Source organism: Thermobia domestica, chromosome 6 (genome assembly GCF_964235325.1).
Source record: "Thermobia domestica chromosome 6, izTheDome1.hap1.1, whole genome shotgun sequence".
Classification (NCBI taxonomy): Eukaryota; Metazoa; Arthropoda; class Insecta; order Zygentoma; family Lepismatidae; genus Thermobia; species Thermobia domestica.
Genome location: NC_137459.1, coordinates 145051852 through 145064898, shown reverse-complemented (window position 1 = coordinate 145064898; position 13047 = coordinate 145051852). Strand labels below are relative to the sequence as shown.

At 36.4% G+C, this 13047-nt stretch overlaps 1 protein-coding gene across 2 annotated transcripts in view; it reads left to right on the top strand.

The window, feature by feature from the left end:
- LOC145688244 (dynamin-1-like protein) overlaps positions 1 to 13047 on the top strand; it is a 249717-nt gene that overhangs the window by 97017 nt on the left and 139653 nt on the right. For both annotated transcript variants that reach the window (XM_081762179.1, XM_081762180.1), the window contains exon 8: positions 2694 to 2809. In XM_081762179.1, the coding sequence (XP_081618305.1) occupies positions 2694 to 2809 (116 nt within the window). The remainder of the gene's footprint in view (positions 1 to 2693; positions 2810 to 13047) is intronic.

The following is a 13047-nucleotide window of genomic DNA, read 5'->3' as shown; positions in this document are numbered from 1 at the left end:
GGTCACGCAGTGGCTCCGCTGAGATCTGAACAAGACCATTGTGTTTGCATTTGATATGTTATAACTAGACGAATCCCAAAGTTATACGTGCCACCGGGTAGAATGTCGTGAGTTACAACATATTTTGTAATATAAAAGCTGTAAAGCTGGCAGAATAGTTTCAACAGAATCATTTGTTCGGAAACGGTTGGGTAAATGTAAAACTCGGACAATACGTATCCCATTATTTTTAGGGACACACTTTTTCGGATAAAAAAGTTTGCCCCAGAGTCCCATACGGGGTCCAGCTCAAAATTTTCAAATGGCAAGGGGGTTAAGTAGCACATCGTTTGAAAGCTGTTGTAAAATGAAAGAAAATGCAGCAAGTCTCGATTCTCTACAACCCTGTGCAAAATGGCGGAGGGTCAAAATGTAAACAAAAACTTAATTGAAAAGTCCATGGTCACCCCTATAAATCGGAAACGGTGAGACAAATGTGAAAATAGGAAAGGAAGTGTGGCATTATTTTCAAAGTACAATTTAAGTTAAAACGCCTTGTCCCAGGGTCCCAGGTGGGGTCCAACAATAAAGTTTCAAATGGCAAGAGGGGTTAGGTAGATCGTCGTTTGCAAGATCTTGTTAAATGAAAGTAGATGGAGGAAGTCTCGACTTTCTTCGACAACCCTGTCCAAAATTGCGGCGGGTCAAAATGTAAACAAAAGCTTAATTGAAAAACTATGGCCACCTTGAATCCAAGATGACCGCTTAAGTACAAATCTAAATCTCTATTTTTCTCTATTATGTATTTAGAAACAATAGGAAGACTAAAGAACAATTGAATTTCGATTCACTTCAACTATTACTTCTTTCGGTAACAACACATATATGTTTTGTTCTTAATGCACGTTCGTCGCGGTTCCTTCGACATCATTTACTTGAATATAACGAATATGCGATTAACACACAACTCTGACTTCCTACTCATCATGCTAAACAAAATTTGAATACCTTCGGGTATTATTATAATTTTGTCATACGTAGTTCATTCATAAAGGACTTGCTGCACCAGTAGGTTGGTGGCTCTATTGTAACCTATTCGTAATGGTTACATTTGTATGTTATTCGTTGGTTTGATCGCAATTCTCCAAGCAATACCAAATATACAAAAAGACATTCGTTTGCAAGATTGGCGAGTAGTACTAAACCATGTGTAAGTCATTTCAGTACTTCGAGCTGCGTCAAACTTTGTTGGTTTAGTCACAGTATTCCAAGAAATAACATATGTATATACAAACTGATTTTTCACTCTGACAGCCATATTGGGTTATAGATTATACTCTTTGATATTTTGTGGTAATCTACTATTAGCCATAAATGTAAATACCACATTTCGCTTCTCCAAAACCAGTGGTTTGAGCTGGACATGCGTTCGTTTCATATTACGGCATTTTGAACTCAAGAAGTTGCGTTTTTGAACATTTCGCATCTTTTCGTCACCTACTGATCAACATTCATGCCAAATTTGGTTTTCCTAGCTTCAGCATTTTGGTATGCTTATCCTTTCGATATAGGTTTTAAGCGGCCATCTTGGATTCAAAGTGATCGTAGATTTTCAATTAAGCTTTTGTTTATATTTTGACAAGCCGCAATTTTGGACAGGGTTGTCGTACAAAGTCGAGACGTGCTCCATCTTCTTTCACTTAACAAGAGCTTTCAAACGATGTGCTAAATCTCTTGTCATTTGAAACTTTGGGACCATGTGGGGACCCTGGGACAAGACGTTTTCACTTAAATCGTTGTACTTTGAAAATAATGCCACAATTCTTTTCCTGTTTTCACATTTGTCTCACCGTTTCCGATTTATAGGGGTGACCATGGACCTTTCAATTAAGTTTTTGTTTACATTTTAACCCGTCGCCATTTTGCACAGGGTTGTTGTAGATAGTCGAGACTCGCAACATTTTCTTTCATTTTACAACAGCTTTCAAATTATGAGCCACTTAACCCCCCTTGTCATTTGAAAATTTTGAGTTGGACCCCGTCTGGGACCCTGCGAAGGGCCCTGGGACAAAGTTTTTAACCCCTAAAAGTTTGTCGTTGAAAATGATGGGATACGTGTTAGCCGAGTTTTCCACTTACCCAACCGTTTCAGAAAAAATGACTCGGTTCAAACTATTCTGCCAGGTAATTTTTTGTGGTTCTTATATTACAAAGTATGTTGAATCTCACGATATTCCGCTTGGTGGCACGTATAACTTTGGGATCCATCTAGTTATAACATATCAAATGCAGACACAATTGTCTCGTTCGGATCTGAGTGAAGCCACTGCATGGCCCTTCCTTGTAAGGATAGATCGGAACAGTGTAGACGTATATACAAAAGTACTTTTGAAATTTTAAATATGTACAGTCCACAGCAAAAAACCTGCAACATGAGCATGTAAGTTTATTGTGAAACTACGCCTAACAGCGCATCGAATCAACATAACGTCTAAGTGGCACGAATCACGCCAGGAGAAACCTCGGCGTCCTCCCCTGCACACTTATTTTGGAGCAAAAAACTTCGTCGTTTCACAATAAACTTACATGCTCATGTTTTTTGCTGCGGACTGTACAAAGCATGCGATTGGTTTGGGAAGTCATATAATTTATTATTGTAGACTAGATTCAAAGATTTGTTGCTTGGAATTTCTCAATATTTCGTTATTCTCTAGAAAATCGAAGGCAGTCCCAGGAAAACAGTCCCAGGAAATACACATGCAAAAGGATCAGAAATTTGAGACAGAATCCAGTAACGATAGTGATGCTACTATTGAAAGAAAAGTCAAAGGTAAATTTGTTAGATTTGTAAGGTTTGTACTGTATTTCATACTTGAAGTAATTTGTTTCTTTATTTGTAAGTAAAAAATCATATACTTTAAATCAACATATAAAGACAGTTTCTTGTAATAAGGTTCCACTGCTTATGCGGCAGTCATTCTCAATGCAAATATGTGAATTGATGACATTAGGCTTCCTGGATAAATATCAAAGTGCTTAGGTAAGATCACATTCAATCACGCAGATGATTTTCAAGAAACTTAAAAATGTAATGCTGTTTCAGCAATATGCAATCTCAAACATTTCTGGAGATTCAAAAAGCATAGGTAGAGATTCCTACTGCATATTGCTTACTTCAGATAGTGTATTTGTAGGGAATGTTAAAAATGATAGTTGTTTTATAATAATATACCAATAGCTTTTGGTAGTTGTAATCACAAGTTCTGGGAATTACATAATTTTAATCAGTGGTGCAAAGTACTAAGGTGCGTTGCAAGATGATACGAACGATACCAGATATCGTCATATTATGCGATCGGAAAGGAAACGGAATATGGAAGGGAGGGTGAATGACACAGTGTTATATTTGTTACACGAAAACATATACTGTAGAAATAGACACGTATAGAAGACAGGGCGAAAAGAAAAGAAAAAAAAAATGAAAAATCAGCCCAAGAAAAGTGTTACAAAATGATACGAACGATTACATGTTTAGTGTAATAACATGTTGCTAGGTCGGTGCTATGGAACATAGAGGGTGCTAGACGAGAAGGCGAAATGTATAGCAGACAAGTGATAGAAGTTTAAGCTAGTGTACTACGTCAAGGATATCTGTGTGAGGTGGCGAGTAAGAGAAGCATAATGGGCCGTGGCAAAGTATTGTCTGAGTATGAAAAGGGGCAAATGGTGGCATATAAAGATGATGATGTCGAATGAAATCACAGGTCGAATTAGGCAGAGTCCTTAACAATTTTCTTAAACTTGGGATGCGGTATGGAGTAAGGAAATAGTCCGGAAGGCCGCGTTAACTAACGCCACAACAGCAAAGACAGTTTCTTCGAAAGCTAAGTTGTGCTGGAATATCCCTTACACAGTTGGCACGAGATCCTAATATTCCTGTACATAAATCTACCCTATCAAGAGCTGTAAAACGCTGTAATCATCTTTGATATAAAAAGCGCAAGCGTCAGCCACGACTCAACGCGCAGCACAAGAAGCGACGGGTGATCTGGACCATAATACATGCGACCTGGAAGCAGAACTGGCGTCGTGTCATCTTCAGTGACGAAAAGAAATTTAATTTGGATGGTCCCGAAGGCTGATAATACTATTGACACTATCTGCGGAAGTAGGATCAGATGTTCTCCAAGCGATAGCAAGGAGGACAGTCAGTAATGGTGTGTGGAAAGACTGTGGTTGTTATGGTACAACAAACCTCGAATTTCCTACATCTAGTATGACATCAACCACGTACCAAACAGTACTTGCAGACAATTTGTTGCCATTTGCCTCGCGAATTGCTAGTCCCGAGTGGATCTTGCAGCAGGATAATGCCACTATCCACGTTGTTGGAACTACCAGGGATTGGTTTCGGGAGTAAGACGTAATTGTCCTTGATTGTCCTTTCAATTTCCCAGACAAAAACCCTATGGAAAATCTATGGGAAATAGTGTGTAGCTCAGTGATCGCCATCGGCACCCAGTACAACAATCTTCGTGAGTTGCAGGTTGCTATCGTAGCAGTATGGAATCAGATTGTAGTGACTCTGATGCGAACGCTGGTAAACATCATGTTTAATCGAGTGTTCAAGCTGGTACTATGCAGTGGCTCATTTATTGGCTATCAGAACTAGCTTTTGTATTGCGTTCGTATCATTCTGCAACAGTCATTATCATGTTGTTTTGATGGTTTTTTATTTATTTTTTATTATTATTTTTTTTTTTTTTCAATTTGGCTAGACATGGAAATGAGTGAACTATTCATGGTCTGTATACATATGCTCCTTATACATCTCTACATATCACGTATTCCATCCGTGACGTGCACATACTAAAGTTATGTCACATATTTGGATCGTTCGTATCATTTTGCAACATATCTTAATACTTGTCATATTTTCAGAGCAGTTGATCTGTCAAATTCCTATAACCGACATTACTGCATGTACAATCCGCGGCAAAAAACCTGCAACATGAAGATGTAAGTTTATTGTGAAACTACGCCTAACAGCACAGGGAATGAACATAATGTCTAAGTGGAACGAATCACGCCAGGATAAACCTCGACCTCCTCCCGTGCACACTTATTTTGGAGCAAAAGACTTGGCATTTCACAATAAACTTATATGCTCATGTTGCAGGTTTTTTGCCGCGGATTGTACATATATTGAAAACCATCTACGTGATTGAATGTGATACTTATTATGTAGGGAGTTTTTTGATAAATGGGAGTTTTTTGATAAGGATTTTCAAAAGGTTAAATCCTTAATCCCTCGTACCGTTGTTCTGTTTGTTTGAAATATATCATTACCATCATAGTATTCGATATTCAGGTTGGGGATGTGCATTACCCTGTTCGTCTCACTTGGGTTTTTTGTGCAATAAGGGTCCAGCATATTATTATTATTATTATTATTATTATTATTATTATTATTATTATTATTATTATTATTATTTTTAAATGGTACTACGTCAAATTGTTATACATTTTAAATCTACATGTTAGACAATATTACAAATGTTATTTAGTACTACAAACAAACGACGCTACAATATCACAAACATCTAAATTTTTGAGACCTTTATAACAGTAATAACGCAGGTGAGACGAACAGGGCAATACACATCCAAAAGATATTAGTTTCGATTACCGTAATCGTGATGTTCTAGTTTGAATAAATAAGAATTAAGTTATTTTTTTTTTTCAAAAGAATTTATTTTGGAAAACTGCGTAGATAACTATCGCATTCAGTTAGCTAGATGGTTTTCAATAGATGGTTTTCATATTGCCATTTACAAAAATAAATCTCAAATCGTTCTGAAGAAAAACATGGATGCTGCTTAAAATGGTAAGAATTGTATAACATGATACACTTCGTTAAATAATCTTCGAAAATTTATGTTGAATATTTGATTTAAATTACACTGTTCAACAAATTTTGATCGAAAGAATGTAAATTCTTTGAAATTGCGAAATGATAATAGAAAAATTTTCTTAGCTCAGGTTGTGAAAAAAAAACGCCCTTGTACAACAGTAGCTGTATATATACACAAATGTGTTAATATTTATAGAACATTTAAGCAAAATCCTTGTAAAAACCTACATTTTACTACTATTTTTTATCTATTTCACTGTGATGTGATAAGCTGGGGAGTTAAGAAGTATCCTAACCTATAACTTTCTATACCCTTGTACTTCCTTTTTCAAAATTGCGCAAATACCAGTTTCACAGCGATACAGAAAATAAAGTAACCGTGGTCAAGTTAAACATTAACAATTCCGTAATAAAAATCAGTATTAACATCAAAATATGAAAAATATGTACAAATACCATTTTGTGCAAGAACTACACTGCAATGTAGACAAAAGTTTCAAGTGATCTCTTGTACAGGATTATGTTTATTTTATTTTGAGCGTCTTCGCTTGGCTTGCCTTTTGTAGGTTACATCTGGAGCATCCCTTGCAATAGTCCAACAGTAGTCGGTCAATATGTTAGAACTCCACTTTCCCTCATACCTCTTCTCCATGGCTGCAATATCTTGATGGAATCAATAAGGGGTCTAGGACAGGGAGACAGGGTCTAGGAAAATTCGGTGTAAGAAAACTCGGTATAGGAAAATTCGGTGTGGGGAAATTTAGGTGTAAGGTAGATTCGGTGTAATAGTTATTGAATATTACCACTTACGATAATTTACGACACTTCATATTGTGAAAACGAAAACCATAAAATGTAATGAATAAACTGTTATTTCCTATTTCAAGAAAAGCAAATTTATTTTTTTTTTGCCTTCAGTCCACTACCTCTTGCATGTCTTTCGCGGGGTATTACTCTAAACTACTTTTCATCACACAATGAAGCTGACACTTTTGTCAGAAATAAAACAATTATAAGTTCAGAGAATAGTTATAGGAACAACTAAAAACACCTTTCCTATAATACATCATAGAACATATACAAGGTGATTCTTTTAAAACTCACGGATTTCATTTGGGTCTAGAATTTCTAACTGAAGTCCGATTTTCATGCGGTTTGTGGCAAATGATCAAGGAACGTTGGGAGATTTACGGAACTATGTTTACTTGTTTAAATTCATTTGGGGTAATATCGGCCACGCCTCTAGAAAAACAGCAAATATTCGCCACTGTATCGAATTGGAATTAGGTGAGGTGCGGTGTGGAGATTTGAGTTTCTTCGTTAGATGTCAACCTCGCGACGGTCAATAAGAAACAAGAAACTGGACCGTTGTATTGAGAATTATGCTGTGCTACTGTATCAATATGATCAGGACACAGTTACAATAATGTACTCTTTGGAGAAACGTGATTTTATCGTTAAAAAGTTTTTGGAGAACGAGATCTGTTGTTGCTACGCAAAGGGCATTTACACGCAACTTTGCCTCACCTTCTGCCCCAGACAGGAACATAATATGGTCGTTAGTGAATAAATTGCAGAAAACAGGATCGCTTCTGAGGAAGACAGGGAAGCATCGGACCTCGCTGGCGGATGTTGTGAAAGATGTCAGGTACCGACTCTAAGTCACCCAAGAAATCTCTATTCAACATGTGATTTCGCTTCAAATATCCAATATCTCATTCAAACTGTAACGTACAATGGCGAATACTGTAACGAATGGCTGTTTTTCTTGCGGCCTGCTCTATATTACCCCAGATGAATTTAAACCAGTAAACATAGTCCCATAAATCTCCCATCCTTCCTTGATGATTTGCAGCAAACCGCATGAAAATCTTACTTCAGTTAGAAATTCTAGACCCAAATGAAATCCGTGAGTTTTCAAAGAATCATTCTATATATACATATGTAAGATGCAAAAATATATTGATCAAAAAAGTCTTAGGGGAAAGGGCAATATAAAGCAGGATGGTTTTATCAGATAATAGTTGTACAAATAGTTGACTTCTCCTCCAATCAGACACTTTAGTTTGTTTGCCTTAAGATAAACAAACTAAAGTGTCTGATTGGAGGACAGATTTTTCGTCATGTAAGGGCCATAAAATGTTAAAATCCCTCGAAATTTAGAATTCCAATAATTTCAGGAACACAATTCAATATAAAGCAATATAAAGTAGACAGTAAACAGTAAAAATGATAGTAGACAGTAAAAGTACGTTCAACACAAAATTTGAACTTCAAACTAATACGCTTATTTATCCTCAAAGTTGAGTTTTTAATAAATCCTACGACCTACTACAAGGAATCTTTCTTTACACCTAACATTCCCCACACCGAGTTTTCCGTACACCGAATTTTCTGTACACCGAATTTTCCTGCTCCCCAAAAAGACATTCATTTGCAAGATTGGCGAGTAGTACTAAACCATGTGTAAGTCATTTCTGTACTTCGAGCTGCGTCAAACTTTGTTGGTTTAGTCACAGTATTCCAAGAAATAACATATTTATATACAAACTCATTTTTCACGGACGTTGGGCAAGGCGCAAGTTTCAAACGGTATCACTCGCATGCCCCTGTCGTGTACCGGAGGAGAGAAATTCCGGAAAAAGGGATTTTTCTTTTAAATAATCCATTTTGCCACTTTGGGAGAGATTTTCCCGCCTTAGGTACACAATAGAGACATATGAGTGGTACAAATTAAAAACACCGCTTCATTTCAAACAAAATGAGGGTCAAGCCATGATCCTAGGATAAATTGGGATGTGTCAGGAATTTTTTTAAATAAAACTCTCTAAATTTTACCCTTTTCCTTTAGTCAAAGTTTGTGATGTCAGTACTTCCAGATATCGCACGCGTGATTGCGGATTGCTCATGAAACATGTTATTTTTTGCTTCTACGCTTGAATGAATGCAAAAAAGCCGCTATGAGAAGCTTTACTAGAGATTCAGAAAGCAAATTTCAAAGGTCTATCTCCCACAATATATATATACAATATGTCCTAAAAAGGGTTAAGAATTAGGACTCTCACCTATTGTTAGCACTGCCCATTGTTATTTAAAATTAGAAATATTTGATCATTTATTGTCTGTAATGATTTAAACGTCATTCGACCAATGTCAATTGTTATAATTTTAAGCTCTAGCTTGCTACATTGGCACTACACTAGTGTGTAGGGGGTAGCGTTTTTACTGAAATTCACTGCTCTATTACTCTAGACGTAGTGAGTCTTGGTCACATTTTTTATATTCCCATTTGTATAAAAAACACTAAAATTTTCAGTTGTTTTCATTCAGTCCCTTTTTTGATATTGGCCTGAGTAAATTAACGTTAACAGGCTTTCGGCCATTTTGGAAGAGCTCTAGAAAAAAAAAATGTATTTTTATAACTAAAACGTATATTCCAGGTAGTTATATAAGTATTCAACACAGAAATAACATATCATTAGTGAGTCTCCTTTCCTTCATAAAACTAATGGTCTTCAAAATTAATAATTAGTCTTTGAAGAAGCGGGAAATTCATATTTATATATGCATATTATTATTATTATTATTATTATTATTATTATTATTATTATTATTATTATTATTATTATTATTATTATTGTTGTTGTTGTTGTTGTTTTACACGTGATGAATCACATTAGAAAGAAACTGACCAATTATTGACCTGCCTAACTATATCATAAAGTGAGAAATAATGCATTTACGAGCAGATCAGATAAACAGGCAGAATCTTTATTAAGTAATAATAATAATAATAACTAAATTCCTAGCTCAACAACCCTTAGGAGGCCTGGATTTATGGCACTCATTCCTGGACACTCATTTATGGCACACATTCATGTGTTGTCAGTAAATCGGCTACCGTCGCCGTTAATGCTGCCTTCTTAAACCTCAGTTCGCTACTTTTTTTCTTTCAAGTAGCTTCCCAGTTCTTCTCTCGGCGCTGGGTGGACGCCGCAACGCCAACACCGTCTGGTGAGTACGAATGGTCACACCCAGATTTCCTCTGACCCGACTCGGCAGTGCTTCACTTCGCTGATCTCACGGGAAGTGATATTCCAGTGTAGCTAGGGCGTTGGTAATAATATAATAAATGTATATTGGAAAAATGAGGTAATTAGCTAGGAAATATAGAGAAGTACTAAACTGACTCCCTAGAGCTACGGTCTGTGAGGGGCTGTGCCTGACCAATGGCGCTTTACAACAATCAGCCATGCACCGAAAATATTCGAGAAAGGAAAATCTCTGCTTTTAAACTGTGTTATTCCTTTACGCAGTGCTCCAAATGGAAGATTTAACGAAGTATATCCCGCATACTTGCCCTCTACTACTTATAGCATTGTCCTTACAGTGACTCGAAAAAGTATTTGTACAGTTACTATTAAAAATGAGCGCCTGTTCACGATTGTTTAACGAGTAAATTAAGTTGAGAGGATATATGAAGGGTAAGGGGAAAAAAGGAGGAATGTCACAAAACTGGATTTTCGAGAAAACGGCGTTTTTATATTTTAAACCGCGTAATAAAGAATAAGGTAGTCAAATCTTTTGCCCCGTTTTACATGGACATTTCGACATTTAGGCATGCATGGCATATACTGTCAAATAGTACTAAGAGTCACCAACATATAGGACAAAGCACCCAAAAAAGCACACACATGGACATTCCTTGTTTTTTCCCCTTACCCTTCATATGAACCCTATGCATTTACGTCCACACTATCTTGCATCTTTAATTCACCAGTTGCGCCACCCTTTCAATGCAGTCTGCTGGTTTCATGTTTTACTGCCGTCGAGAAAGTATTCGTACACCATAGTTTTATTCGTTGTAAAGATACGTGCCAAGCACTGTTAGTGTAATTACACTTGCATTGGTACTTGACAAGGTTGCCGACAGAAGTATCAGCCTATTTCTCAGTCTCTGTTCACCTCAAACATTAAGTAATAGTTAAACCAAATCGGTGTCTGAAATATCTAAAATCACGGAACGACTTCCATCAGTTGATATAAAATTCAGCGTTACGAAGTCAATTAACAACGAACGTAGGAGTGATCATCAGAAGAACCATCAAATAGATACAAGAACATAATAGTGCATACTATAAAAATTAATTCAAAGATAAGTGCCTTTCAGATTGCAAATGAGCTGCAGAGACTACGAGTATCATTGGCTACAGTGAGGAATATGTAGAAAACAGCATACTATAATTACTGTATTTCAAAAAACAAAATTGGGCGATTAACAGTAATCACAAGAAGCTCTTAGAATTTGCTCTGAAGGATGTAAATAAGCCTTTTGACATTTGAAACAGTTATTTTCATCGACGAGAGTTAAGTACAACTTCTTTGCCTCTAATAAGAGAAAAACTATAAGAAGAATGAAGAGAAACCGAAATCGATTCCAAAAATCGTACTCCCACAGTGAAACATGCTGCAGGATCTGTGCTTGTTTGGCTTTCAATGAGTGCTGTTGGTGTCGGGTATTTGTGTTTGGTAGAAGGAACAATGAACCAAAGGAACTACATCAATATCTTAAATAGCAATTTTCGGCAAAGAACTGCAAAAATGGGTCCCAATAATTTCTTCGTATATTTGCACGATAAGGATCCAAAACATACTACACATAATACTAGGATGTGGGTATTACAAATGTACCCAAAGAAGTTCACACACACAGGTAGTGAGTGACCAGACATCAATCCCATAGAGCATTTATGGATTTTTTCTTTTTACCAAAAAATAATATACAGAGTTATCTCGAACAAAACAGATCTCAAAACACGTAATTTCATCGCCCACTTTACATCCTTGATATGAATAGTATTGAAATTATACGAAACTTGGGACTGTACGAATACATTTTCGAGTCACTACGTCCCTTATGGAGAAAACACAATCCAAAGGCTTGGATCGGGAGTAGAGAAGTTTTGTTTTATTCGATAACATTTATGTGCTTCCCGACATAATTTACATCAAAGTAATTTGTGTTTTAAGCTGAACAAAGTAGAATAAAATAGCTTTCATATATTGTCAAATGACGTGGGCTGACTGCAAAGCTTGCAACTGAAATGTACGTTCTTCAATCACGCTAATACTAGCCTATATTAATGTAAAAGCTACGGATGCCAGACGGAACAAAAGCTGTACGATGCTACTATGATAACCGTAATGGGGTCAGCCATACTGAGAACAATACAGTTCTGAGTTGGAGCGGCAACTCCGGAATCTAGTTATAAGATACAAAGAAGAATTTATAGTAGGGACAAGTAAATCCTTAGATCTTGACCTTCGAGGAAAAAAATAGTTGTTCTGTCACAAACTATATATACAGTATAAATATGGCTCGCCGATAATATTCTTATATGCACTTGTGTAAGGAGGATTAGCACGATGAACTTGTCGAAATGCAAATTTGGGAACTGATAGCTGAATATTGAGTTCATCAGCAACACGAGTACACATTTCGAAAATCGAATGAAATGTAGCTTCATATGTTTCTCTCTGTTCCTTGAACATACAAATCAACTCGGTAATGTGTGATTTTTGCCGCAATTAAATTCAGCTGAACCCCTTGGAAAATTTGTGCGACTGGCTCAAGATATGAGGAATACTAACTGATAACTGACAGAGAAACAATGAAGGCTCCTGTTGTTAAAAGAAAAAAAAAGAAAAAAGAAAAAGAAAAACTTGTCGCGCCTGATAATGCTTTGTACACCATTACTACATCCAGCCATGGTGGAACACAACCTTCAAATCCCTGCCCTACAAGTTCACACTGAGACAATTCACGTTTATCCTAGGCTTTTAAATTATTGTACCAATATATTCGCCGTTTAACTGCTAATGGAATGGAATGGAATGGAAGTCCTATCGTATCTGATTTTCAACGGCGTCATAAAACCGAATGCCTAAAGAAAGTTGTTCTACACCCTCAATATCGGCAGTCTCATCTGCAAGCACACTATAATAGTGGGAAGAAACAATTTTAGGTTTTATATACTGCTCATATAAAGTATTGTCTGCAATTGATATCAATCATTTTTATCTGTAAAGATAAATATTTTGCATTTTGAGCAGCAGTTTCAAAGTGCTGCTTTAATATTATGTATTCTAAATCT